Source organism: Bombina bombina, chromosome 3, assembly GCF_027579735.1.
Source record: "Bombina bombina isolate aBomBom1 chromosome 3, aBomBom1.pri, whole genome shotgun sequence".
NCBI lineage: Eukaryota > Metazoa > Chordata > Amphibia > Anura > Bombinatoridae > Bombina > Bombina bombina.
This window is the reverse complement of record NC_069501.1, coordinates 623230735-623258428: the sequence shown is the minus strand read 5'-3', so window position 1 is coordinate 623258428 and position 27694 is coordinate 623230735. Positions and strand designations below refer to the sequence as shown.

Sequence of the window (27694 nt, the reverse complement as noted above, 5' to 3'; positions counted from 1 at the left end):
TAAATTGGGCACAGTCTTTTATATTCACAGGTTCTGAAGCACCAACTCCTACTGAACATTGGCTGATGGCTGTCACATAATACAGGGGGTAGGAAATGTAAGCAATTTCTAGAAAAAAATCTTCTGCTCATTTGACAGAGTAAGGGGTCAATCAAACACCTCTAATGTAATATCTTTAACTTGCTAAATGGACATTGTATCTGTGATTTGCATTTTTATTTTCAATGCCGACATCAAGAACATGTTCTTCTTGTGGTGTCTGTGATAAACTATTTTGGGGCTAAGGCTTTTTATTGGCAGAAGCAATGTGGGATTGTGATCACTTGAAATCCATGCTGACAATATCTGACAAAGCTCAAAACTCAACATCAGACAAAAATATTGACTATATTGTGATAGTTATAATTAAGCAACAGTGCAATAACAAACTGCTCTAACACAGAGGGGTCAATTTATTATAGTGCGAGCGGACATGATACAATGTAGTGTATCATGTCCGCTGCACATCGATAAATGCCGGCAGCATACGCTCTCGGCATTTATCATTGCACCAGCAGTTCTTGTGAACTGCTGATGCAATACCGTCCCCTGCAGATTATGCCCCAGAGTATTTTCTTTTTTTAACATGTATGACTTTTTTTCCGATCACCTAATTCTCTTCTCTTTCTAGTTATCCCTGAGCTTCATATGGCATGTCTTACCAGGGTATGGAATGCGTCCATATGTGATAATCTCACTTAGAAGGACCCCAAATGACCACACATCTGATTTGATGGTAAATGTTCCATAACTTATGGCTTCCGGAGCTGTCCATTTAATAGGAAATTTGGCACCTATAGATGTATAGATAGAACAGGGTTACTGTAAATATATTTCACATCAGGTCTGCACATTTGATTTAAAAACATTAATGCTGATCTTTGCTATGTTTTGTACAGAATATATGGACAGTTAGGGTTAACATGGTGCTTTTAACAATATTAGCAATATTTTTCAATCTATCTTTATTACAGAATTACATATTTGTGCTACCCAAATTGAGTGAATTCAGATTAACTGTGATGATGTTCAGTGATTTGTATATAGCAAGTTTATACACTGTGCCAATCAATCTCTGTGCTCTGTAGATTAGTGATGTTCAGGTGAGGTACTATACTCTGTCAGTAGCATTGTGACACTCCATTTTAATACATCTCATCATTTAAAGCTTAATTACATTGAATGCATCATGTCATTTTAGTCCATTTTTCAGTTATTTAATACACTCCCTCAAATTCATACTGGTCAACATCACAATCAAGCTGGTAAAAGGACTCGTTAAAAAAAACAAAATTACTATGTTCCTTTTTTCTCCTCAAGAATACTTTTTACCATTAAAGTACCACAGCCATTACAATCAGATGGGTACAGTTGAGAGAAATCTGCAGCATTTTGTAGCTAGTAAAATGTATGGCTCAAGACGGCTGATAATAATGACCTCCTCGATCAATGAATACATAAAATGAAATTCAATGCTATGTATAATATATATATATATATATATATATATATATAGTACATGCAAAAGTCTTAGGCTACCATTAGATTTGTTGTTTTAGCGTTAAGTTTTAATGACATCCATATTTATTTTTTAGTCTCTTTATTAGGATACAAACTGAAATTACAGGAAATATGTGCACAAAATATAAAAAAACACAACTTTCAGAACAAAATGGCTTCTTCAGGCAAAATTAGTATTTAGTGTGACCTCCCTTGGCACTAAGCACATCTTAAACTCTTTTTGGGACACTGTCCTGAAGGTTTCTGAAGTAATCTTCTGGTGTATTATACCAGGCATCTTTCAGCACTTCCCAGAATTCTTCTTTAGATTTAGGTTGTCTTTTATTTATTTCTCTGTCCAGGTGATCCCATACTGCCTCAATAATATTCAGGTCTGGGCTCTGGAGGTCAGTCCATGACTGTCAGTGTTTTATCAGCTGTTTTTCTCTCCAAATATAATTTCACTGTATTAGCAGTGTGCTTGGGATCATTATCATGCTGAAAAATACCTGTCTGTACTTTTTAGCATTCATGATCCCATCATTTCAGACAATATCTCCAACACCACTGGCAGAAATGCAGCCCCAAACCAGGACAGACCCTCAACCATGTTTCACTGAAGGCCCCAAGCACTTATTCTTCCATCTTTCTCCAACTCTTCTTCTCACATATTGTCGACTGGACCCAAAAATTTCAAACTTGGATTCGTCACTCCATAATACTCTTTTCCACTGATCTTCATTCCAATCTATGTGAGCTTTAACATATATCAGTCTTTTCACCCTGTTCTCCTTCTGAAAAAGTGGTTTCTTGGCAGCTACCCTTCCACAAAGACCATTCCTGATCAAGCTTCTTTGGACTGTAGAAGGGTCAACTTGGCATCCTGATGAAGCTAAACAAACAAAAAATCCAGCAGGAGTACCAGCTATAAAACGTAGCTTTTATTTACAGTGATTAAAAAACATGCTGTACAATCCAACTTGAATGGTAATGGGTCAGTCAGCTAACATGTTTCGGTTTTCACCGTAATAATAGTGTAATCCAGATAAAGCTGCCAGATGCTGAGCCAGGTTCTTGCTGGACTTTTTCCTGTCTCTCAAAGAAGAAACACTAAGAAACTTCTCATCAGATTTTCAAAGTTTTCTTGGCCTTCCAGTCCTTTTTTTGCCGCTGACCTCTCCTGATTCTTCAAATTTCTTTATAACAACTTGAATACCACATCTTGAGTATTGAGCATGTCTTGCATAAACCTGATGTAATAGACCTTTTTTGCAGCACTCATTTTGACATGAAATAATAGGACAAATACAGGTGTTAGGAATTACATTAAATAGGGTTCCATTTAGGTTTACAAGAGTCAGGTTCCTGCTATTGCTCAAGTGTAAGGGGAGGTCACACTAAATACTTGCCACTTTAGCCTATAGAAGCTGTTTTTTTTACTGATTTGTTCCTGTTTTTTAATATTGCATACAAAATTGTGTATTTTCTAGTTATATTCTAATAGACTATATATATATATATATATATATATATATATATATATATTTCAAAATGCTAGCACCATTTAAAAATTAGAGGCATGATTACAACATACTGAGAAAAAAACAGTCACCTTTTATAATATCAGTGATATCAGTAAAGAAAAATACAAAATGCCATTGTTTATTATATTTTCAGTCCATCCAGCTATCTATCAATCCCTGATGAAGTGTCGTAATGGGCAGGAAATGCGTTAGATGTATGCAACTATGGTGATGCACTGTTTATCACTGCTACTGTGCAATAAATAATGAACTTTTAAACTCTCCTAAAGCCTGAAAGATTCCATTGTCATTTCCCAGTTTGTATGTATCTAATTATGTGTGTAATGTCATGAATGATACCAGCATCAAAGCTAAGGGTGGCGCAACATCTTAGCTGAATTAGCTTACTATATACTGTAAGTCATTAACATATTTCCTTTCTGTGTGTCTGAATAGTAAACTGCCTTGTACCTTCTTTAGCTGTATACTCATTGTCTTCTATCAACCGGGCCAATCCAAAGTCTGCAACCTTGCAGCACAGCGACTCGGACACAAGGATATTAGCAGCTCGCAGGTCCCTGTGGATGAAATTCTTACGCTCCAGGAATGCCATGCCCTCTGCCACCTGTTGATGATTTTGAGGATAAGAAATATCAGAGGGAAGCAGAAAAATAATGTATTTTTAATGCACCAATTGATCTGTTATTATATTCACTTATTTTTTCTACCCTATGTTTCCTATATACACCATGCTTTCTGACCCTCTTATTGCAATTCTAAGTTTATCTTATTTCTTAAACCTCCATCTTTATGCTTCTCACCTGAGCAGACATATCAATAAGTTTATATATAGTCAGTCTGAGTCCTTCTGCAGTCTTCAGATAATCCACCAAGCTTCCTAAGGTAAAAAAAGGCAAATACCTTTACTTCATCATTCATGAATGAGCATAATTACAACAAAAAATTGATTCAGACAACCCTTTTTTTAGAACAAATCTGTGATTTTTGCTTGGGTTTTAAAATTCTTTAAAATCATCCAAAAATCAAAATAACTGCCAGAGACAGATAATGCAGCTGCTTTAATTAAGCAGTGGCCTAGAACTAGGAAAACCTGTTACAGAAACTAAAATTCATTTGTACCCCCCCCCTCCTCAGAGCAGTAAAGATTAGGGCCAAAGGTCTTGCGGACCTGATCTGACAGTGCGGATCAGGTCCGCAAGACCTCGCTAAATGCGGAGAGCAATACGCTCTCCACATTTAACATTACACCAGCAGCTCACAAAAGCTGCTGGTGCAAAACCGCCCCCTGCTGACTCGCGGCCAATCGGCCACCAGCAGGGAGGTGTCAATCAACCCGATCGTACTCGATCGGGTTGATTTCCGGCGATTCCTGCCCTCTTGCTAAGAGCAGGCGGACAGGGTTATGGAGCAGCGGCCTTTAGACCGCTGCTTCATAACTTGTGTTTCTGGCGAGTCTGAAGACTCGCCAGAAACAAGGCCTTTCAAGCTCCGTATGGAGCTTGATAAATATGGGCCTAGCTCCGCTTCATTGAAAAAAATTGAGCTACTTCTATTTCGCAACTGATAACTTCCTGACACGACTTCCACTGTCAACGATACTGGCATAAAAATGTTTTAAAGGCGTTAGAAAACAAACAAAAAAAAAAACCCTCAAAAAAGTTAAAAAATAAAATAAAATGCAAAAACTAGGCAACTTCATCAGTGAGACACAACCATGAGACAACATTCATAGTCAGCCCCTTGTTTGGGATCGTAGATTTTTAAAGGGACATAATACTCATATGCTAAGTTACTTGAAACAGATGCATGCAGCATAACTGTAAAAAGCTGACAGGAAAATGTCACCTGAACATCTCTATGTAAAAAAGGAAGATATTTTACCTCACAATTTCCTCAGCTCACCAGAGTAAGTGCAGTGTAAAGAGTAATCTTTCAGTTACTGCCCAGCTGCAGGTAAAAAAAGAAGAAGAAATAAACAGCAGCCAATCAGCATCAATAGTGCTGAGATCATGAACTCTTTTACTGTGATGTCATGAAATTTCACTTAACTCTCAAGAGATTTCATAGTAAACTTCTTTAAAGTGAATAGGGAAATAACATGAGGCACGCTCCCTTGCAAGTCCCAGGACAGGCATACTTATTGGTTGCTTAAAGTTCTTTACAATAGGGTGTGAATACTAAAGACATTTTGAGGTAAAATATCTTTCTTTCTTTCATATAAGTGGCAAGAGTCCATGAGCTAGTGACGTATGGGATATACATTCCTACCAGGAGGGGGCAAAGTTTCCCAAACCTCAAAATTCCTATAAATACACCTCCCACCTCACTCATACCTCAGTTTTACAAACGTTGCCTTCGTTGCAGGATAGTGAAGCAAGTTGTGCTTGATTTCTTCTGTGAAAGGCGCGTCTAAGCATTTTGAAGCCCAATTCCTCTCAAAGTACAGTGTTTGTCTGAGGGATTTGAAGGGAGTATTTGCCTGATGATGTCATGTTTTCACCTATGGGAAATCTATTCTAAGGTTCTCTGTAAATTCGGTCATGGGGATTTAACTGCCACCTCCCTTTACAGATCAACATTATTCTCCTCTACCATTACCTCTGCTGATATGTTTCAGTACTGGTTTGGTTGTCTGCTATATGTTGAAGGTTGTCTTCAGTTAAGTATATATCATCTTTAAGACACTCTCAGCTATGTTTGGCACTTTATATTTTAAAGTTTTAATATACATTGTATATATTTGCCATGAGTCAGTTCTATGTTTATTTCTTTTTGCAGTCTAACAGTTTCAGTATGGAAATTATGTTTTTGGGAGAAATAGTATTGTTTACTTTGGGTATTGAGGAATCTAGTCCTCTTGATAACAAGAATAGCAAATGTTTGAATTCTGTTTGTTTTTTTTGACTTCTGAGTTTACTCTTGAAGTTTTTCTTATTCCAGATGCTATCTATCATATCTGGTGAGGTAGCTCAGTTGGTAAAATTCCCTGACTTCAAAAGCCTGTTTAAAGATCCAAAGGTCACAGGTTCAAATCCCGACAGGGCTGACTCAGCCCTTCATCCTTCCGAGGTCAATAAAATGAGTACCATTAAATTGGATAATAATAATTACTATTCAGCTGCCGATTTGGTTAATTCCAAGAGCGAGCGCTGAAAAAGTGCTTTGAGTCCCACTGGGAGAAAGGTGCTCTATAAATACTAGTTAATATTATTATATATGTTTAGTAAGGAATCTAAACTTAGTGCTTCTTTTTACCTTTCTTCTAGGTTTTAAAAAGCTATATCCTTTATCTATGGCTAATTTAGAGTTTTTTGGGTAAAAGTCCCTAAGCTGGGCTATTTCTACTCTTGCCGAACGTTCTTCTATCCTATGGAAGATATTTCTTCTTTTAAGGATCCTTTAGATAGGAAGTTTGTTTCCTATCTTAGAGAAGCATATTTACATATTGGCTATATTTTTAAACCTGCCATTTCTATGGCTGATGTTGCTGCTTTTTCAACTTTTTGGTTGGACAGTTTAATTATCAGATCTTGAATTGTCTAAGCATTGTTCTTTTTCTTCAACATGCTAATCATTTAATTTGTGATGCTATATTTTATGTCATTTTAATTGATATTAAATATTTGTTTTTAGCCATTTTTACTGGAAAAGTTTTATGGCTTAAATCTCTGATATGGTGTCTTAATTTAGATTACTATCTTATTATTTTAGGATGATATTTTTTTAGGTTTTCTATTGGATTTTATTATCTCCGCTATTACTGGGGGAAAGGGAGTTTTTTCTGCCCCAAGATAAGAAATCTAAGGGTAATTTTTAAGCTCCCAATTGTGTTTTCATTCCCCTAAGGCCCCTGGCTCTAATTTGAGATTTACTCCAAATTTGAATAAATCCAAGCCTTATAAATTTAACTAATTTCAGCCCTTAAGACTGTATGAAGGTGTGGCTCTTAATCCAGATCAACTGGTGGGGGCAGATTGAATTTATTTCAACACATTTGGACAGTTTCTATTCAAATTCAGTGGATTCAGAATATTGTTTTCTCAGGGGTATCAAATAGGTTTCAGAATAAAATAAAATATTGCTTGGTCAATCTTTTCAAAGATTCTTGGTGCCCTTCTATCTGTAATCAGAGAGCAGGGTATTGCGGTGTTTCCTTATTTGGATGATATCTTGGTGCTAGCTCTATTCTTTTCATTTAGCAGAATCTCCCTTGAAACAACTAGTGTGGTCTCTTCAATACATGGTTAGAGGATCAATTTACAATAGAGTTTCTTGATTCCTTAGACAAGGGTCACCTTTTTAGGTTTCCAGATAAGATTTAGTGTCTATGATTCTTTCTCTGATATACTAGAGACAAATTAAGTTAATTTTAGTTTGTCTAAACCTTCAGTCTCTATTATTTCCTTCAGTGGTTATGTGCATGGAAGTTTTAGGTCTCATGACTGCAGCATCAGGTGCGATCCTCTTTGCTCATTTTTATTTGAGGCCTTTATAGCTTTGTATGTTGCAACAATTATTTTCAAATATCACAACTGATATACTTAAATCCCAACACTCTTTTCTCTCTGATTTTGTGGTTGGACTATCACCTTATTGTTCAGGGGGCCTCATTTGTTCATCCTACCTGGACTGTATTCTCAACAGATGCAAGTTTTTCAGGTAGGGGAGCTGTCTGAGAGTATCTGACAGCACTAGGGGTTTGGAAACCTCAGGAGGCGAGGTTGCCAATCAATATTTTAGAATTCCATGCTATTTTCAGGTCTCTTCAGGTGTGGCCTCTATTGAAGAGAGAATTTTTACATTTGTTTTCAAACAGACAATATCACAGCAGTGGCATATGTCAATCATCAAGGAGGGACTTGCAGTCCTTCAGTTATGGAGGAAGTATCTCGTATACTTTCTCGGATGGAATCCAACTCTTGTCTAATTTCTGCAATTTATATCCCAGGTGTATACAATTGGGAAGGGTATTATCTCAGCCGCCAGACTTTATATCCATGGCAGTGGTGGATGCTCTAGCAGTTCCTTGGTTTTTACCAACCTGCTTACATTTTTACGCCTCTGGTTCTTCCAAGGGTGCTCTTCCAGATCAAAATGGAACAATCTTATGTGTTTCTGATAGCACCAGCTTGGCCTCTCAGGTTTTTGTATGCAGACCTTATCAGGATGTCCAGTTGCCAGCCTTGGCCACTTCCTTTAAGGCCAGACCTGTTTCATGGGCCGTTTTTCCATCAGGATCTCAAATCTCTAAATTTGAAGGCATGGAAATTGAACGCTTAGTGCTTAGTCATAGAGGTTTCTCTCACTCAGTTATTAGCACTATGATACAGGCTCATAAGTTTGTTTCAAGCTCAATTTATTTTTGAGTTTGGAAAACCTATATTTCATGGTGTTCATCTCATTATTAATTCTTGGCATTCTTTTAAAATTCCTAGGATTTTACAGTTTCTTCAGGATAGTTTGAATAAAGGTTTTGTCTGCAAATAATTGAAGGACAAATTCCTGCTCTTTCTGTCTTATTTCATAAAAAGATTGTTAACTTCCTGATATTCACTGTTTTGTTCAGGCTTTGATTCATGCTAAACCTGTTTTTAAATCTATTTCTCCTCCTTGGAGTCACAATTTTGGTTTTGGAGATTTTTCAGGCTCCTCCTTTTGACCCTATGCATTCTCTGGACATTTAATTACTTTCTTGGAAAGTGTTATTTCTTTTGGCTATCTCTTCTGCTTGGAGAGTTTATGAATTGTCTGCTCTCTCTCTTGTGAGTCTCCTTATATAAATTTTCCCTTAAGATAAAGCTGTTTTGCAGACTTCATTTAAATTTTTGTCTAAAGTTGTAAATTCTAACAACATTCTTTACATTCTTTGGATGTGGTAAGAGCTTTGAAATATTATGTTGAGGATACTAAAGATTTCAGAAAGACTTCTAGTCTAGTCTGTTATTTTTTCTGGCTCCAGGGAAGGTCAGAAAGCCTCTGTTACTTCTCTGGCTTCTCGGTTGAGACTATTGTTTCACAAAGCTTATTTGGAGGTGGGGCAGTCTCCGCCTCAGAGAATTACAGATTATTCTACTAGATCAGTTGCCACTTCTTGGGCTCTCAAGAATGAAGCTTCAGTTGATCAAATTTGCAAAGCAGCAACTTGGTCTTCTTTGCATACTTTTACTAAATTTTACAATTTTTATGCGTTTGCTTCTTTGGAAGCAGCCTTTGGTAGAAAGTTGCCTTTGATGTGAGTTTTTTGGAAATGTTTAAGAAAACAATAATTTTTGGGGATTTAATTTCTCCTTATCGGAAATAGCTGTTTTTATTTTATCCCTCCCTCTCTAGTGACTCTTGGACTTCCACATCTTGGGTATTATATCCCATACGTCACTAGCTCATGGACTCTTGCCACTTACCTGAAAGAAAACATAATTTATGTAAGAACTTACCTGATAAATTCATTTATTTCATAGTGGCAAGAGTCCATGAGACCCATCCTATTTTTTGTGGTTATGATTTTTTTTTTGTATAAAGCACATTATTTTTTCCAGTTCCTCTTATTGTATGCTTTTTACTCCTTTTTTTACACCTCACTTCTTGGCTAAACGTTAAACTGAGGTATGAGTGAGGTGGGAGGTTTATTTATAGGCATTTTGAGGTTTGGGAAACTTTGCACCCTCCTGGTAAGAATTTATATCCCATACGTCACTAGCTCATGGACTCTTGCCCCTATGAAAGAAATTAATTTATCAGGTAAGTTCTTACATAAATTATGTTTTTTTTACATAGAGATCTTCATGTAATATTTTCTAGTCAGCTTTTTACAGCTATGCTGCATTACTTTCAAGTTTTTTAACATTTGGGTATCATGTCCTTTTAAGGCAAATTGACGGCTAGATTACAAGTGTTGCAGTATGGCTTTAAACGCTGAAAAAATAGCAATTCCAGCATAATGGCCAGGAACGCATATTACGAGTGGTGTCAGTAAAGCTTTAACGCAAGCATTTTAGCCTGTAACGCAACATCCATTCCGCACTCAAAAAAATGAAGTTTTTGTGTGGGATTTTCATAGCGCCGGTATTACAGGTTGTGCATTAAGGCTAAAAAGCTTGCGTCACAGCCTATACCAGCACGATCCATAAAGCCATCTAAGAGCAGTAGTTATGGATTTTGCAAAACAAAAATGTTTCACAAAACCCATAACTAAAGTGTTACAAAGTATACTAACACCCATAAACTACATATTAACCACTAAACTGCCACCCTCCTGCATCGCAAGCACTATAATAAACCTATAAACCCCTAATCTGCCACCCACCCACCTCACAACTATTAAATAAACCTAATCAGGGTCGCCACTAGAAATTTTGGGGCCCCTGACTTAACCATTGATCAGGCCCCCCCCGCCCTTGACATGTGCAATTTTTGACCAAGTGAATAAAACGTATATGCACTTTATTCTTAAGTGTAGTCAAACTTGGAAATGTTGTAAAGTAGGTAGTAACACACAAACACAGAAACACACAGATACACTCATACACTGAAACACACACACTCACACGTAAGGATTCACATATAGACACTCTAGCAGACACACAAAGAAACACACAAACAATCTCAAACACAGACACCCAAAACAGACACTCAGCACTTGTTTACATTGAACTGACAAATAATGAGGTAGACTACAGTTTTGTCAAAAAATTAGATTTACAAAACAAAATATGGAGTTCTGATTATCTTTTTGTCAAGGAAGATGCCAACTAAATGATGACAACAGCATGCAGTTGCTGAAAGGAAGGGCCCTGAACTACCTAAACAATAATCTAAAGGTTAAATGATGGATTGGTGACTTCCAGAAAGGTCTCATTAGTCTCAAATTCTGTAGAAAGATGTGAATAATCAGTAGTAAGGTCAAAATGTCCTAAAAAGGAACAGACAATGGACACACACACACACAAACTCAAACACAAACTTGCACATACACCCAAGTAAACACAGACAGAGACAGCCTCAGAAAACACACAAAGACATACACACACACAGAAAACATACACATTTGGATAAAACCACATAAAACACAGAAAGACATACATACACACCCTGACTGAGACATCCACAGAAAGCACACAAAGGCATACACACACTCTCACAGAGACACACACAGAAAATGCGCAGACATACACACACCTTCACAGAGACACCCACAGAAAACACACACCTTCACAGAGACATCCACAGAAAAAAACAGACAAACATACATACACACACCCACCCTCACAGAGACATCCACAGAAAACACAGAGACATATACACCCACCCTCACAGAGGCACCCAGAGAAAATACACAAAGACATACATACACACCCCCTCAAAAAGACACCCATAGAAAAAGCACAAAGACATACGCAAACACCCTCACAGACATCCACAGAAAACACACAAAGACATACACACACTCTCACAGAGACACCCACAGAAAATGCACAGACTTACACACACCCTCACAGAGACACCCACAGAAAACACACACCCTCACAGAGACATCTACAGAAAATCCAGACAAACATACATACACACACACACACCCTCACAGAGACATCCACAGAAAACACAGAGACATACACACCCACCCTCACAGAGGCACCCAGAGAAAATACACAAAGACATACATACACACACCCTCAAAGAGACACCCATAGAAAAAGCACAAAGACATACGCACACACACCCTCACAGACATCCACAGAAAATGCACAAAGACATACACACCCACCCTCACAGAGAGACCCACAGAAAAAAATACATACACACTTATAGAGACACAAGCAAAAGCACAAAGACATAAACACAGACACCCACAGAAACACTCACAGGAAGTAACATTTCTGCACATTGCATCCCCTAAATCAACAGTGTGTGACATGCATGATAAAATTTTGCAGAAATGAAGAGATCACTTTTTAAAGAATCATATTTGTAAATGTGCAAAAAAAAATAATTCTGTGAATTCAAAATGGTATATTAATGATCTGGGTAGATGGCTAGATGAAGAAAAGTACTTTTAAAAGGTTGACATATGTTTTTGTTTTTTTCCCCATTTTCCCCAACCAAGAGCACCACTTCAAATATAGTGTACAAATGTTCCCATCTGTCAGCTGTACTTATGGATTTTGAAAATACTGTACTCTATATGGTCTTGGTGGAACCATAAGCTGTGGTACTCATACCATTAGATCTGGTTAAATGCAGGATTTAGGCTTATTTGTATGTATTTCAAAATTGAGTCAGCTGTAGTGTAATTTGAACAGTTTTAAGTTAACATGTCTCATTTCAAACACTCAGCAATCTTAGATAAAATGCGTCCTTGCCTCTGGAAAGTCCTTGCATAAAGGGGCAGTAAACTGGAATGTAATTAATATATATATATTAATAAAAAAATGTATATCTGCCAAAAGGGCACCTACCATTTGTGTATTGAGGAGGAAACATTTCTACATGGCTTTAAATATAGAATTTCTACAGCATTGTCAAATAATCATAAATACACTGCTGCTAAAAAAAAATTTGTTTTTATGGACCCCTGGCCCCACCATACAACTACTACCACACTGAAGTTACAATCCAAAATTGCACAAAGAAATAAAAAACATTTACTAAGTAAGTACTACCTCCTCTGCAATGCTGTCTGACTCAGGCACACTGTACAAACAAAGTGTCAAGTCTGTCTCACACTGTGCATAGTGGTTTAGTGCACACTCAGAATTCCTCTCAAATGCTAATACTTTACTCCTTGTAATAACATTTCCCATGCTCAATTAGCACTCTGCTGTAGCTCCCACTGTTTTTTTTCTTAGTTGCTCTTGCCTCATGGGGCCCCCCTGGCCCATTGGACCCCTGACAGGAGTCACCCCTGTCACCCCCTGATGGTGGCCCTGAACCTAATAACCCCTAATCTGCCACCCACCCACATCGCAAACACTATTTAAATATATTAACCCCTAAACCACTGCTCCTCAACATCGCCGACACTATAATAAAGTTATTAACCTCTATTCAGCCGCTCCCCGACATCGCCGCCACTAAATAAACCTATTAACCCCTAAATCTCTGGCCCCTCACATCGCTGCTACAAAATAAACCTATTAATCCCTAAACCCCCAGCCCCCCCACATCGCAAAATAAAAAATAAAAACTCTAACTAACTATCTTTAAGGGGACAGTCAAGTCCAAAAAAAACTTTCATGATTTAAATAGGGCATGTAATTTTAAACAACTTTCCCATTTACTTTTTTCACCAATTTTGCTTTGTTCTCTTGGTATTCTTAGTTGAAAGCTAAACCTAGGAGGTTCATATGCTAATTTCTTAGACCTAGAGGGCGTTAGTTCATGTGTTTCATATAGATAACATTGAGCTCACGCACGTGAAGCTCCTAGGAGTGAGCACTGATTGGCTAAAATGCAAGTCTGTCAAAAGAACTGAAATAAGGGGGCAGTTTGCAGAGGCTTAGATACAAGGTAATTACAGAGGTAAAACGTGTATTATTATAACTCTGTTTGTTATGTAAAACTGGGGAATGGGTAATAAAGGGATTATCTATCGTTTTAAACAACAAAAATTCTGGTGTTGACTGTCCTTTTAATAAAATTAGAAAAAACTACCAGTTAAAAAAATCTAAATTACAAATTTAAAAAAACCTAACACTACGAAAAAAAAATAATTCAGAAAAATAAAAAACACTAAGCTTGCAAAAATTAATAAACTAAATTATCAAAAATAAAAACAGTTACACCTAATCTAATAGCCCTATAAAAATAACAAAGCCCCCCCAAAATAAAAACACCCCCTAGCCTACAATAAACTACCAATAGCCCTTAAAAGGGCCCTTTGTTGGGCATTGCCCTAAATTAAACAGCTCTTTTACCTGTAAAAAAAAATACAAAGTCCCCCCAACAGTAAAACCTACCACCCAACCAAGCCCCCAAAATAAAAAACCTAACTTTTAAAAAGGCATTCAGTTCTGTTTCACTGCCCTTAAAAGGGAATTCAGCTCTTTTCCAAGTGCCCATCCCTAATCTAAAAAACCAACAAACACCCACATTTAAAAAATAAATAAAAATAACACTAACCCCAGAATATCTACTCACGGTTCCTGAAGTCCGAACATCCATCTTCATCCAGGCGGCGACACCTTCATTTGAACAGCCGATAGGATTTCAGTAGCTCTAATCCTATTGGCTGTTTAAAACAGCCAATAGGATTTCAGAAGTTCTCATCCTATTGGCTGATTTGAATTTGAAGAATCAAATCAGTTAATAGGAATGCAAGGTACGCCATTTTGAAACGGCTACCTTGCATATAACTTCAGTGTACAGCGGTGACTTTATGAAGCGGATACTCCGCGCAGGGTTTCTTCGGATTCCAGGTTGGCTCTGCACTGCGCCGCCGGGATGAAGATAGAAGACATCCCCGAGAAGGATGAAGGTGTCGCCGCCTAGATGAAGACTTTCTCGCCGCCTGGATGAAGATGGACTTCAGGAACTGTGAGTAGATATTCTGGGGTTAGTGTTAGTTTTTTTTTTTTAGTTTTTTGGGTGGGTTATTTTTTTAGATTAGGGATGGGCACTTGGAAAAGAGCTGAATGCCCTTTTAAGGGCAGTGAAAAAGAGCTGAATGCAATGCCCATACAAATGCCCCTTTAGGGTGAATGGGAAGTTTAGGATTTTTTAGAGTTAGGTTTTTTATTTTGAGGGGTTGGTTCGGTGGTGGGTTTTACTGTTGGGGGGACTTTGTATTTTTTTTTACAGGTAAAAGAGCTGTTTAACTTAGGGCAATGCCCTACAAAGGGCCCTTTTAAGGGCTATTGATAGTTTATTGTAGGCTAGGGGGGGTTTATTTTGGGGGGGCTTTTTTTATTTTTATAGGGCTGTTAGATTAGGTGTAATTGTTTTTATTTTTTATAATTTTGTTTATTATTTTTGTAAGCTTAGTGTTTTTTATTTTTCGTAATTTAGTGTTTATTATTTTTTGCAATTTTAGATTTTTTATTTTTTTCGTAATGTTAGGTTTTTTAAATTTGTAATTTAGATTTTTTTTAATTGGTAGTATTTTCTTTATTTTATTAGAATAGTAATGTTAGGTAAGTTTTTATTTATTTTAAGATAGTTATATTGTTTAGTGTATATGGTTTAGTGGTAATAGTTTAATTTAGTGTTTTGCGATGTGGGGGGCCGGCGATTTAGGGGTTAATAGGTTTATTTAGTGGCAGCGATGTGGGAGGCTGGAGGTTTAGGGGTTAATAACTTTATTATAGTCAGCTGCGATGTGGGAGACCGGAGGTTTAGGGGTTAATAACTTTATTATAGTGACGGCGATGTGGGAGGCCGGAGGTTTAGAGGTTAATAATTTGATTATAGTGGCAGCGATTTCAGGGAGCGGCAGAATAGGGGTTAATAACTAAATTTAGATTTAGGCGATGTCGGGAGTGGCAGATTAGTGGTTAATAACTTTATTTAGTGTCTGCGATGTCGGGGACGGCAGATTAGGGGTGTTTAGACTTGGGGTTTATGTTAGGTTTAAACGTAACTTTTTTTTTCCATAGACACCAATGGGCTTGCGTTACAAAGATTTTTCCTTCTACACTTCAGGTGTAAGGCTTTTTTTTGACACTCTCTCCCCATTGATGCATATGGGGGAAAGCGTGCACGAGCACGTCAAAGCAGCCCTTGGATTTTGTGCGGTATGGAGCTTAATGGCACCATATCGCACGCACAAGGAGGTTTTTCGGTAACTCATAATGGCAGCGCTATGGAGAGTGAAATAATGCAACATTTTTAGCAGTAGTTTCGCTCCCTGTTTAGCGCAAAATTCGTAATCTAGGTGAGAGTTTTATCCAGCAATATTTTTATAATTTTAATAATTACACGTATTTACAGAACCTTGTTTACAAACATGTTTCCAAAGTGTTGATGTTATAATTATTGCATTTACTTGTTGATAGTGGTCATTCTTTACAATGCAAGACATAATTTATTGGGCAAATTAACACAGCTATATATGAAATGGCAGGAATGCCCACTGGCTATTGGCTAAAAAAGATAGAGGAAGTGAGCCTTAATGAATTTCAAACATGATCTGACCTTAATGATGAGGTCCCTTGGCAGCCTAACGAGTGCTATTGAGTCATGGCACATCATATCTGTCAGGTTCACATTTTTTGTTTGCATTTCTTTAAAGAATGCTGCAAATTATTGTAGCTGAAATACTTTGTGATTTTGTTAAGTCTGAAAAAGAGAGAATATACATGCTACATGTTTCCTCTCTCCCATCTATTTTCTGCTTATTGTGTCTTGAAACAGATCTGCTGAGCATACATAGACTATCATTTTATATTGAAATAATTTAACAATGACCATGATACCCATAATTAGAATGTTGTACACTAGGTTAAGCTGTTCATTCACTAGTACATTATTCTGTTTGCATCAGATTTTTGTTTGCAGGGATATTAAATCTATAATACAAAGTACTGAAATGTTAGGTTAACACATGAAAAAAAAGCTTCATTCTTAAGCTAAAATGATTTAGAGCTTAAAGTTAATCATCTTTTCATTCCTCTATTGCTTCAAGTTAAGCAGAAGTAGTGTAAAATTCACCATTAAAGGGACATTAAATTGCTTAAATCTTTTTAAAGTTGTACACTTATTTTAACTCACTACAGGAGGTGCCGGGTAGTGAAGCACCACAACTTCATACTGAGTGATGCCATCTTGAAGCTAAGGTATGCTTGCACTCTGTGACGAAAGTGGTGCACACTCACACATAAGTGACATCAAGGCCGGATTGGCCTACCAGGATACCAAGAGATTTCCCGGTAGGCTGCAGCAGCTGGGGCTGGAAGGCTACAATCTAAAGGGGTGATTAATGGATGCAGTTAAATTGTAGGGTGCCTATATAACAACAATATGGCATAAATACAAACTAATATAATTCAATAACATTGAAAACAAAAAACATATTAAAGTGATAGTAAATCGGATTTACCATTGGAACAAATAAAGGGGACTTTCAGTCATGAAGTATAAAATACTTAATGCTGAAAGCTCTCCTTTATTTGTTTGCAGCGTTCGCCGCACTCAGCTACTCAGGCAGCCCACGGCAGAACGCTATTTAGCTGACAGGTGATGTTTCCACCTCTTAGCCAATAGCTGTGCGGAAAATCCAGCTTGTATATGTATATTATTCTTCACAGTTTTATATAATGGGTATATATATGAAGCAGCGGATGCTGTTTATCCTGCGCGAGCCTTCTGGCTCGCCACTGCCTAAATGTTAATCAAGAAGCAGCGGTCTTAAGACCGCTGCTCCTTAACTAGTCTGCCACTTCTGAGATGGCGGACAGCAATCATCCCTATCAGATAAGATGAGGATGATTGACACCCCCTGCTAGCAGCCGATTGATGAATGTGCAGGGGGCAGCATTGCACAAGCATTTCACCAGAAACGCTTGTGCAATGTTAAATGCTGACAGCGTATGCTGTCGGCATTTAGCAATGTCGGGCGGACATGATACGCTGTATCTGTCTGACATTTGTTAAATCTACCCCTTTATCTTAGATACATATTTAGGAATTATTTACTTTAATATATAAAATTTAGCAATTTTATATTTTTCTACTCCTATGTTAGGAAACTTTAATTATGTGTCATTTAATTTATTAAACATTTATAGGGTTGGTCACAGTCTATCATTTGATATTTAGATTGTTTCCCTTTTAACCTAAAGGGAGAGGTGGGAAAGAACTGGAGATGAGAATCCTCAGACCTAAATCCTAATATACCTGAGTATAGGACAAGGTAACATACCATATAATTTTTACCATGCAAAGTTTTATTATGTGTTTTATAATAAATGGTAAAAATTATATGGTATGTTATTTCTGACCTCCCTAATGAGAGATAATGGCCACGGTGTACTTAAAATCATGAAACTTCAAGTGTGAACCAGAATGTATCTTAGTTTCTGAATCTGATAACAAGCTAAGTCGTGCCCAAAACTATCTATGTATTTGGTAACTTAAGTATATATATGTATGGGTGTCATGAACACTTTAATAAATTCCAGGGTCGTAGTGAAAGATATGTCTAACCGTCCTTACCATAGGGAAATTAATATTACCCCTGACACATATAAAACTCTGTAATGAATGAACTAACAAATGTATAAGAAGGAGTATTAATAAGCTTTCAGGTTATGCTCATATAATTATGGAATAATTAGTATCTGTGAATAAGAACCAATTGCCGTAATGTATATTTCTGAACATAGCTGACCAAGATTGTGAAGACTTAGTCTTACGGTTAGCATTTATCACGTTAAAAATAGGCCTCTCCTTCTTACTTGCCTTCGCAGCAATAGCGGAATAGGGAATATGTGACAGGGGGGCGTATTTACGCCCACGTCATCCCATGACCGCATATCATTGGGCGAACGGCACACACCCTCTGCACTAGCCAATCGCGGATGGCTACACGCGATTGGCAGATTAGACTTGTCAATCAAAATAACTACTAAGGATTGGTCAATGACCTCTTTTAAGGAAACCCCGGGTGATGATCGGGTTAGCCTTTGAAAAAGCTGATGCGAAACGCGCGTTAGGCCGTTCGCACTGCATCTCTCTGTTAAAAATAATGTTTTAATTATAGTTTATGGGGAATAATTTCTACTTATAAGTGGATTAATATTGGTTTATTGTTGGCCCATTTCTGGGCACCTACTTAGGTTAATTTGTGCAGCCAAGTTGGTGACAGGGGAATGTGAAAACCGATAATTTATGGATCTCATATTATAGGCAATAGATGAGCTGGTTACAATAGTAGCGTTTCCCACATTTTACCCCTGCAATCAGCTGCGGTGCACGTCTACAGAATTTATATTTAAACTCAGTTGATTCCTCCTACTCTATTTAAATTGTGGTGTTTAGGAGATTACTCCGAACCAGAGAGCATACAGTGCTACTTCTTTTTATACTATATATGTTTTGTTTCTCTTTTCTTTTTTCTTTTATAGTATATATGTAAATTTCTTTTTGATCTACACATGACTAGGGAATAAGTGTATTCCAAGTGGCATGGTCCACAACACTGGAAATATTTTATTCTTTGTATATAATAAATGTTAAGTTTTAATTAAATCAAATCACTACACAATGCCATCACCCACCATATATGAATGAGATGACAATCCACCAAAGTGTGCCAAATTAATGCTTCTGTTCTTTCTCTCTTATTAATTATTATCATTTGATATTTATCAACATGTTAACAGCTGTAGATGAGACACAATCATTATATAAAAAGAGAGAGAGATGCACTCAGCTGAGACAGAACAAAAGCTGGAAAAACTTCCGTGCCATGTTCATTTTAGGGTGCCACTCAGGGTGCATACTCTTTTAGCACACTATGCCCCTTCACAGGGAAAAAATATCCTGTAGCATATCAGTCTGACCCTGCCCAATGACAGTCCAGCACCGAAATACCAGGCAATTCTTCTCTGAACAAGAGAAACAACAACCCCAGACGATCGTTTCGGCCTTCTGTGGGCCTCGTCAGTGAGGTGCAGTCGCATCTCTCTAAGGGCATGTGTGCAAGGAGTCCACGTCTGGTTTCCCCTTTTACTCTTAGGGAGACCCAAGAGCAATTTGCATAAATATAAAAAGAGAGAGAGATGCACTCAGCTGAGACAGAACAAAAGCTGGAAAAACTTCCGTGCCATGTTCATTTTAGGGTGCCACTCAGGGTGCATACTCTTTTAGCACACTATGCCCCTTCACAGGGAAAAAATATCCTGTAGCATATCAGTCTGACCCTGCCCAATGACAGTCCAGCACCGAAATACCAGGCAATTCTTCTCTGAACAAGAGAAACAACAACCCCAGATGATCGTTTCGGCCTTCTGTGGGCCTCGTCAGTGAGGTGCAGTCGCATCTCTCTAAGGGCATGTGTGCAAGGAGTCCGAAGGCCGAAACGATCGTCTGGGGTTGTTGTTTCTCTTGTTCAGAGAAGAATTGCCTGGTATTTCGGCGCTGGACTGTCATTGGGCAGGGTCAGACTGATATGCTACAGGATATTTTTTCTCTGTGAAGGGGCATAGTGTGCTAAAAGAGTATGCACCCTGAGTGACACACTATAATAAAATGAACAGGCACGGAAGTTTTTCCAGCTTTTGTTCTGTCTCAGCTGAGTGCATCTCTCTCTCTCTTTTTATTTATGCAAATTGCTCTTGGGTCTCCCTAAGAGTAAAAGGGGAAACCAGACGTGGACTCCTTGCACACATGCCCTTAGAGAGATGCGACTGCACCTCACTGACGAGGCCCACAGAAGGCCGAAACGATCGTCTGGGGTTGTTGTTTCTCTTGTTCAGAGAAGAATTGCCTGGTATTTCGGCGCTGGACTGTCATTGGGCAGGGTCAGACTGATATGCTACAGGATATTTTTTCTCTGTGAAGGGGCATAGTGTGCTAAAAGAGTATGCACCCTGAGTGACACACTATAATAAAATGAACAGACACAGAAGTTTTTCCAGCTTTTGTTCTGTCTCAGCTGAGTGCATCTCTCTCTCTCTTTTTATTTACACAATCATTATATATCAGAACCACATTTTTATAGATAACAATTGGCGCGCTATAAGAAATATCGCAACCGCACTAACTTACAAGTGTATAACAAGTTGAAAGGGGTGCACTTGAATGCAAATAACATTTGCGTTAATTGGGTTAGCACAAGTGAAGACCTGAGGACCTTGTGTAAAGTGTAAGAGCGGAAACATAAGTTAAGAAGCAGCAGTCTTAAGACCGCTGCTCCTTAACTCGTCCACCACTTCTGAGGCGGCGGACAGCAATTATCCCGATTGGATACGATTGGGATGATTGACACCCCCTTGGCCGCGAATCTGCAGGGGGCGGCATTGCACAAGCATTTCACACAAAATGCTTGTGCAATTATATATGCCGACAGCATATGCTGTCAGCATTTCTCCTGTTAAGTGTGGTCAGTCCACGGGTCATCATTACTTCTGGGATATTATCTCCTCCCCTACAGGAAGTGCAAGAGGATTCACCCAGCAGAGCTGCTATATAGCTCCTCCCCTCTACGTCACCTCCAGTCATTCTCTTGCACCCAACGAATAGATAGGATGTGTGAGAGGACTGTGGTGATTTAATTAGTTTATTACCTTCAATCAAAAGTTTGTTATTTTATAATAGCACCGGAGTGTGTTATTCATTCTCTGGTAGAATTTGAAGAAGAATCTACCTGAGTTTTTTTCTATGATTTTAGCCGGAGTAGTTAAGATCATATTGCTGTTTCTCGGCCATCTGAGGAGAGGTAAACTTCAGATCAGGGGACAGCGGGCAGATTAATCTGAAAAGAGGTATGTAGCAGTTTGTTATTTTCTGACATGGAATTGATGAGAAAATCCTGCCATACCGTTATAATGTAAACTCAGCCTTAAATGCAGTAGATGTAGCTGGTATCAGGCTGTCATGTATGTATATTTTACACTTCAGTATTCTGGGGAATGGTACTTCACTGGATTTATACTGTATGCATAGACTTAACCTAATTTGCAGGGACTGGCAATAGGTTTTAAATAACAATTAATTTATTGAGGTTAAACGTTTTTTTGCTGGCATGTAAAAACGTTTATTTCTCTGAGGTACTGGGTGAAAAAATGTTTTGGGCACTATTTTTTCCACTTGGCAATAGTTTTGTTTAATTTAAAGCAGTTCACTGATCTCTCTCACTGTTATGTGTGAGGGGGAGGGGCCATTTTTGGCGCTTTTACTACGCATCAAAAAACTCAGTCAGAGGTTCATTTTCTTCCTGCATGATCCGGTTCATCTCTACAGAACTCAGGGATCTCCAAAGCCTTTTTTGAGGGAGGTAATCATCACAGCAGAGCTGTGAAGAGTGTAGTTGACTGTGATAAAAAACGTTTATTTGTGTATTTTTTTCTGCTGCCAGGGTTAGTTATCCTTTGCTAATGGGAACAATCCTTTGCTAAAATTGTATATTTCTTACAAAGATTTGATGCTATAACTTAATTATTTTCAACTGTCATAATTTTTTCTGTGCTTCTTATAGGCACAGTTTGTTTTCATATTATTGTGAATTACTTGAAAAAAGCATTTCCAAGTTGCTAGTTAATTGCTAGTGTGTTAAACATGTCTGATTCAGAGGAAGATACATGTGCTATATGTGCTAATGCCAAAGTGGAGCCCAATAGAAATTTATGTACTAACTGTATTGATGCTACTTTAAATAAAAGTCAATCTGTACAAATTGAACATATTTCACCAGACAACGAGGGGAAAGTTATGCCGACTAACTCGCCTCACGTGTCAGTACCTGCATCTCCCGCTCGGGAGGTGCGTGATATTGTAGCGCCGAGTACATCTGGGCGGCCATTTCAAATCACATTACAGGATATGGCTACTGTTATGACTGAAGTTTTGGCTAAATTACCAGAACTTAGAGGCAAGCGTGATCACTCTGGGGTGAGAACAGAGTGCGCTGATAATATTAGGGCCATGTCAGACACTGCGTCACAGGCGGCAGAACATGAGGACGGAGAACTTCATTCTGTGGGTGACGGTTCTGATCCAAACAGACTGGATTCAGATATTTCAAATTTTAAATTTAAGCTGGAAAACCTCCGTGTATTACTAGGGGAGGTGTTAGCGGCTCTGAATGATTGTAACACAGTTGCAATACCAGAGAAAATGTGTAGGTTGGATAAATATTTTGCGGTACCGGCGAGTACTGATGTTTTTCCTATACCTAAGAGACTTACTGAAATTGTTACTAAGGAGTGGGATAGGCCCGGTGTGCCGTTCTCACCTCCTCCGATATTTAGAAAAATGTTTCCAATAGACGCCACCACACGGGACTTATGGCAAACGGTCCCTAAGGTGGAGGGAGCAGTTTCTACTTTGGCTAAGCGTACCACTATCCCGGTGGAGGATAGCTGTGCCTTTTCAGATCCAATGGATAAAAAATTAGAGGGTTACCTTAAGAAAATGTTTGTTCAACAAGGTTTTATATTGCAACCTCTTGCATGTATTGCGCCTGTCACGGCTGCAGCAGCATTTTGGTTTGAGTCTCTGGAAGAGACACTTGAATCATCTACACTAGATGAGATTACACTCAAACTTAGAACCCTTAAGTTAGCTAACTCATTTATTTCAGATGCCGTAGTACATTTAACTAAACTTACGGCTAAGAATTCCGGATTTGCCATTCAGGCACGCAGAGCGCTGTGGCTAAAATCCTGGTCAGCTGATGTTACTTCTAAATCTAAATTGCTTAATATACCTTTCAAAGGGCAGACCTTATTCGGGCCCGGTTTGAAGGAGATTATCGCTGACATTACAGGAGGTAAAGGCCATGCCCTGCCTCAGGACAAAGCCAAACCTAGGGCTAGACAGTCTAATTTTCGTTCCTTTCGTAATTTTAAAGCAGGAACAGCATCAACTTCCTCTGCACCAAAACAGGAAGGAGCTGTTGCTCGCTACAGACAAGGCTGGAAACCCAACCAGTCCTGGAACAAGGGCAAGCAGGCCAGGAAACCTGCTGCTGCCCCTAAGACAGCATGAATCGAGGGCCCCCGATCCGGGACCGGATCTAGTAGGGGGCAGACTTTCTCTCTTCGCCCAGGCTTGGGCAAGAGATGTTCAGGATCCCTGGGCGTTAGAGATCATATCTCAGGGATACCTTCTGGACTTCAAATCCTCTCCCCCAAGAGGGAGATTTCATCTGTCAAGGTTGTCAACAAACCAAATAAAGAAAGAAGCGTTCCTACGCTGCGTACAAGATCTTTTATTAATGGGAGTGATCCATCCAGTTCCGCGGTCGGAACAAAGACAAATCTGTTTGTAGTTCCCAAAAAAGAGGGAACTTTCAGGCCAATCTTGGATTTAAAGATCCTAAACAAATTCCTAAGAGTTCCATTGTTCAAAATGGAAACTATTCGAACAATTTTGCCCATGATCCAAGAGGGTCAGTACATGACCACAGTGGATTTAAAGGATGCTTACCTTCACATACCGATTCACAGAAATCATTACCGGTATCTAAGGTTTGCCTTTCTAGACAGGCATTACCAGTTTGTAGCTCTTCCATTCGGATTGGCTACAGCTCCAAGAATCTTCACAAAGGTTCTGGGTACTCTTCTGGCGGTACTAAGACCGCGAGGAATTTCGGTAGCTCCGTACCTAGACGACATTCTGATACAAGCTTCAAGCTTTCAAACTGCCAAGTCTCATACAGAGTTAGTACTGGCATTTCTAAGGTCGCATGGATGGAAGGTGAACGAAAAGAAGAGTTCTCTCTTTCCACTCACAAGAGTTCCCTTCTTGGGGACTCTGATAGATTCTGTAGAAATGAAGATTTACCTGACAGAAGACAGGTTAACAAAGCTTCAAAATGCATGCCGGGTCCTTCATTCCATTCAACACCCGTCAGTAGCTCAATGCATGGAGGTGATCGGCTTAATGGTAGCGGCAATGGACATAGTACCTTTTGCACGCCTACATCTCAGACTGCTGCAATTGTGCATGCTAAGTCAGTGGAATGGGGATTACTCAGATTTGTCCCCCACTCTGAATCTGAATCAAGAGACCAGAAATTCTCTTCTATGGTGGCTTTATCGGCCACACCTGTCCAGGGGAATGCCATTCAGCAGGCCAGACTGGACAATTGTAACAACAGACGCCAGCCTTCTAGGTTGGGGTGCTGTCTGGAATTCTCTGAAGGCTCAGGGACTATGGAATCAGGAGGAGAGTCTCCTTCCAATAAACATTCTGGAATTGAGAGCAGTTCTCAATGCCCTTCTGGCTTGGCCCCAGTTAACAACTCGGGGGTTCATCAGGTTTCAGTCGGACAACATCACGACTGTAGCTTACATCAACCATCAGGGAGGGACAAGAAGCTCCCTAGCAATGATGGAAGTATCAAAGATAATTCGCTGGGCAGAGTCTCACTCTTGCCACCTGTCTGCAATCCACATCCCGGGAGTGGAGAATTGGGAGGCGGATTTCTTAAGTCGTCAGACTTTTCATCCGGGGGAGTGGGAACTTCATCCGGAGGTCTTTGCCCAGATACTTCGACGTTGGGGCAAACCAGAGATAGATCTCATGGCGTCTCGTCAGAACGCCAAGCTTCCTCGCTACGGGTCCAGATCCAGGGATCCGGGAGCGGTTCTGATAGATGCTTTGACAGCACCTTGGACCTTCGGGATGGCTTATGTGTTTCCACCCTTCCCGATGCTTCCTCGATTGATTGCCAGAATCAAACAGGAGAGAGCATCAGTGATTCTAATAGCACCTGCATGGCCACGCAGGACTTGGTATGCAGACCTAGTGGACATGTCATCCTGTCCGCCTTGGTCTCTACCTCTGAAACAGGACCTTCTGATCCAGGATCCATTCAAACATCAAAATCTAACTTCTCTGAAGCTGACTGCTTGGAAATTGAACGCTTGATTTTATCAAAACATGGTTTTTCTGAGCCAGTTATTGATACCTTAATACAGGCTAGGAAGCCTGTTACCAGAAGGATTTACCATAAAATATGGCGTAAATACTTATATTGGTGCGAATCCAAGAGTTACTCATGGAGTAAGGTTAGGATTCCAAGGATATTGTCTTTTCTACAAGAAGGTTTAGAAAAGGGGTTATCTGCTAGTTCTTTAAAGGGACAGATTTCAGCTCTGTCCATTCTTTTACACAAACGTCTGTCAGAAGTTCCGGACGTTCAAGCTTTTTGTCAGGCTTTAGCTAGGATCAAGCCTGTGTTTAAAACTGTTGCTCCGCCATGGAGTTTGAACTTAGTTCTTAATGTTTTACAGGGTGTTCCGTTTGAACCCCTTCATTCCATCGATATCAAGTTGTTATCTTGGAAAGTTCTGTTTTTAATGGCTATTTCCTCGGCTCGAAGAGTTTCTGAGTTATCTGCCTTACATTGTGATTCTCCTTATCTGATTTTTCATTCAGACAAGGTAGTTCTGCGTACTAAACCTGGGTTCCTACCTAAGGTGGTCACTAACAGGAATATCAATCAAGAGATTGTTGTTCCATCTTTGTGTCCTAATCCTTCCTCGAAGAAGGAACGTCTGCTACACAATCTAGATGTAGTCCGTGCCCTGAAATTTTATCTACAGGCAACTAAGGATTTTCGTCAAACGTCTTCCCTGTTTGTCGTTTATTCTGGTCAGAGGAGAGGTCAAAAAGCTTCGGCTACCTCTCTCTCTTTTTGGCTTCGTAGCATAATACGATTAGCCTATGAGACTGCTGGACAGCAGCCTCCTGAAAGAATTACAGCTCATTCTACTAGAGCTGTGGCTTCCACTTGGGCCTTTAAGAATGAGGCTTCTGTTGAACAGATTTGCAAGGCTGCAACTTGGTCTTCTCTTCATACTTTTTCCAAATTTTACAAATTTGACACTTTTGCTTCTTCGGAGGCTGTTTTTGGGAGAAAGGTTCTTCAGGCAGTGGTTCCCTCCGTATAAAGAGCCTGCATGTACCTCCCGTCATCCGTGTACTTTTGCTTTGGTATTGGTATCCCAGAAGTAATGATGACCCGTGGACTGACCACACTTAACAGGAGAAAACAAAATTTATGCTTACCTGATAAATTCATTTCTCCTGTAGTGTGGTCAGTCCACGGCCCGCCCTGTTTTTTATGGCAGGCTTAAAATTTTTTTGGATTATACTCCAGTCACCACTACACCCTTGGGCTTCTCCTTTCTCGTTGGTCCTTTGGTCGAATGACTGGAGGTGACGTAGAGGGGAGGAGCTATATAGCAGCTCTGCTGGGTGAATCCTCTTGCACTTCCTGTAGGGGAGGAGATAATATCCCAGAAGTAATGATGACCCGTGGACTGACCACACTACAGGAGAAATGAATTTATCAGGTAAGCATAAATTTTGTTTTTTCGATGTCGGGTGGACATGATCTGCTACAGTGGATCATGTCCGCCCGCATCTTTATAAATCGACCCCTAAGAGTCAAAACTAAATATGCAGCAAACACATAAAAAATACATTAAAGGACTTCCGGTGGGCGGGCTAAGGAGTAGGCAGCAAGAGCCGTGAGCTCCGGAATATCAGAGCTTAAAACAGGTTTTTTTAACCCTAGATTCAGCCTTAAACCACTGCTTCTGCCTTCCACAATAGCCCGTGTGCATCTCAGCCTTGACACAGCAGGTGTCCGGCAACTTGCCACCAGCACAGGCGAAAATCACCTTGCCCCCACTGAAAGCACATCGGCACATGTAAGTGCGCCTGCATACGACAGGATCCAGAGTGTGGATTAGCTTACAGCACCTGATCACGTTTTGGAGACATCTGCTCACGGCCGGATGATCGGTCCCCCCAGTCCTGCAGGGCGACAAGGACACAACCGCGGAGACCCGAGCGGACACAGACTTAACCCCTGAGGCCCAGACACATGGCGCATTGAGGCGTCAGATACACCGCTACAGTTTCTGCAGGGGGCCTCAGAAGAACGCACACAGATTGCCTTGCAGAGCCGGGCCGGGAACACACGAAGCTGACTACTGGCAGCG

The 27694-nt window shown here is 39.4% G+C and overlaps 1 protein-coding gene across 1 annotated transcript in view; it reads right to left on the bottom strand.

Annotated features, from left to right (window-relative positions):
* Nucleotides 1-27694, bottom strand: part of LCK (LCK proto-oncogene, Src family tyrosine kinase) — a 193470-nt gene that overhangs the window by 31491 nt on the left and 134285 nt on the right. The window contains exons 10-12 of the mRNA XM_053704824.1: nt 3884-3960; nt 3534-3687; nt 702-833 (exon numbers count right to left, since the gene is read on the bottom strand). Coding sequence (XP_053560799.1) covers nt 702-833; nt 3534-3687; nt 3884-3960 — 363 coding nt within the window. The remainder of the gene's footprint in view (nt 1-701; nt 834-3533; nt 3688-3883; nt 3961-27694) is intronic.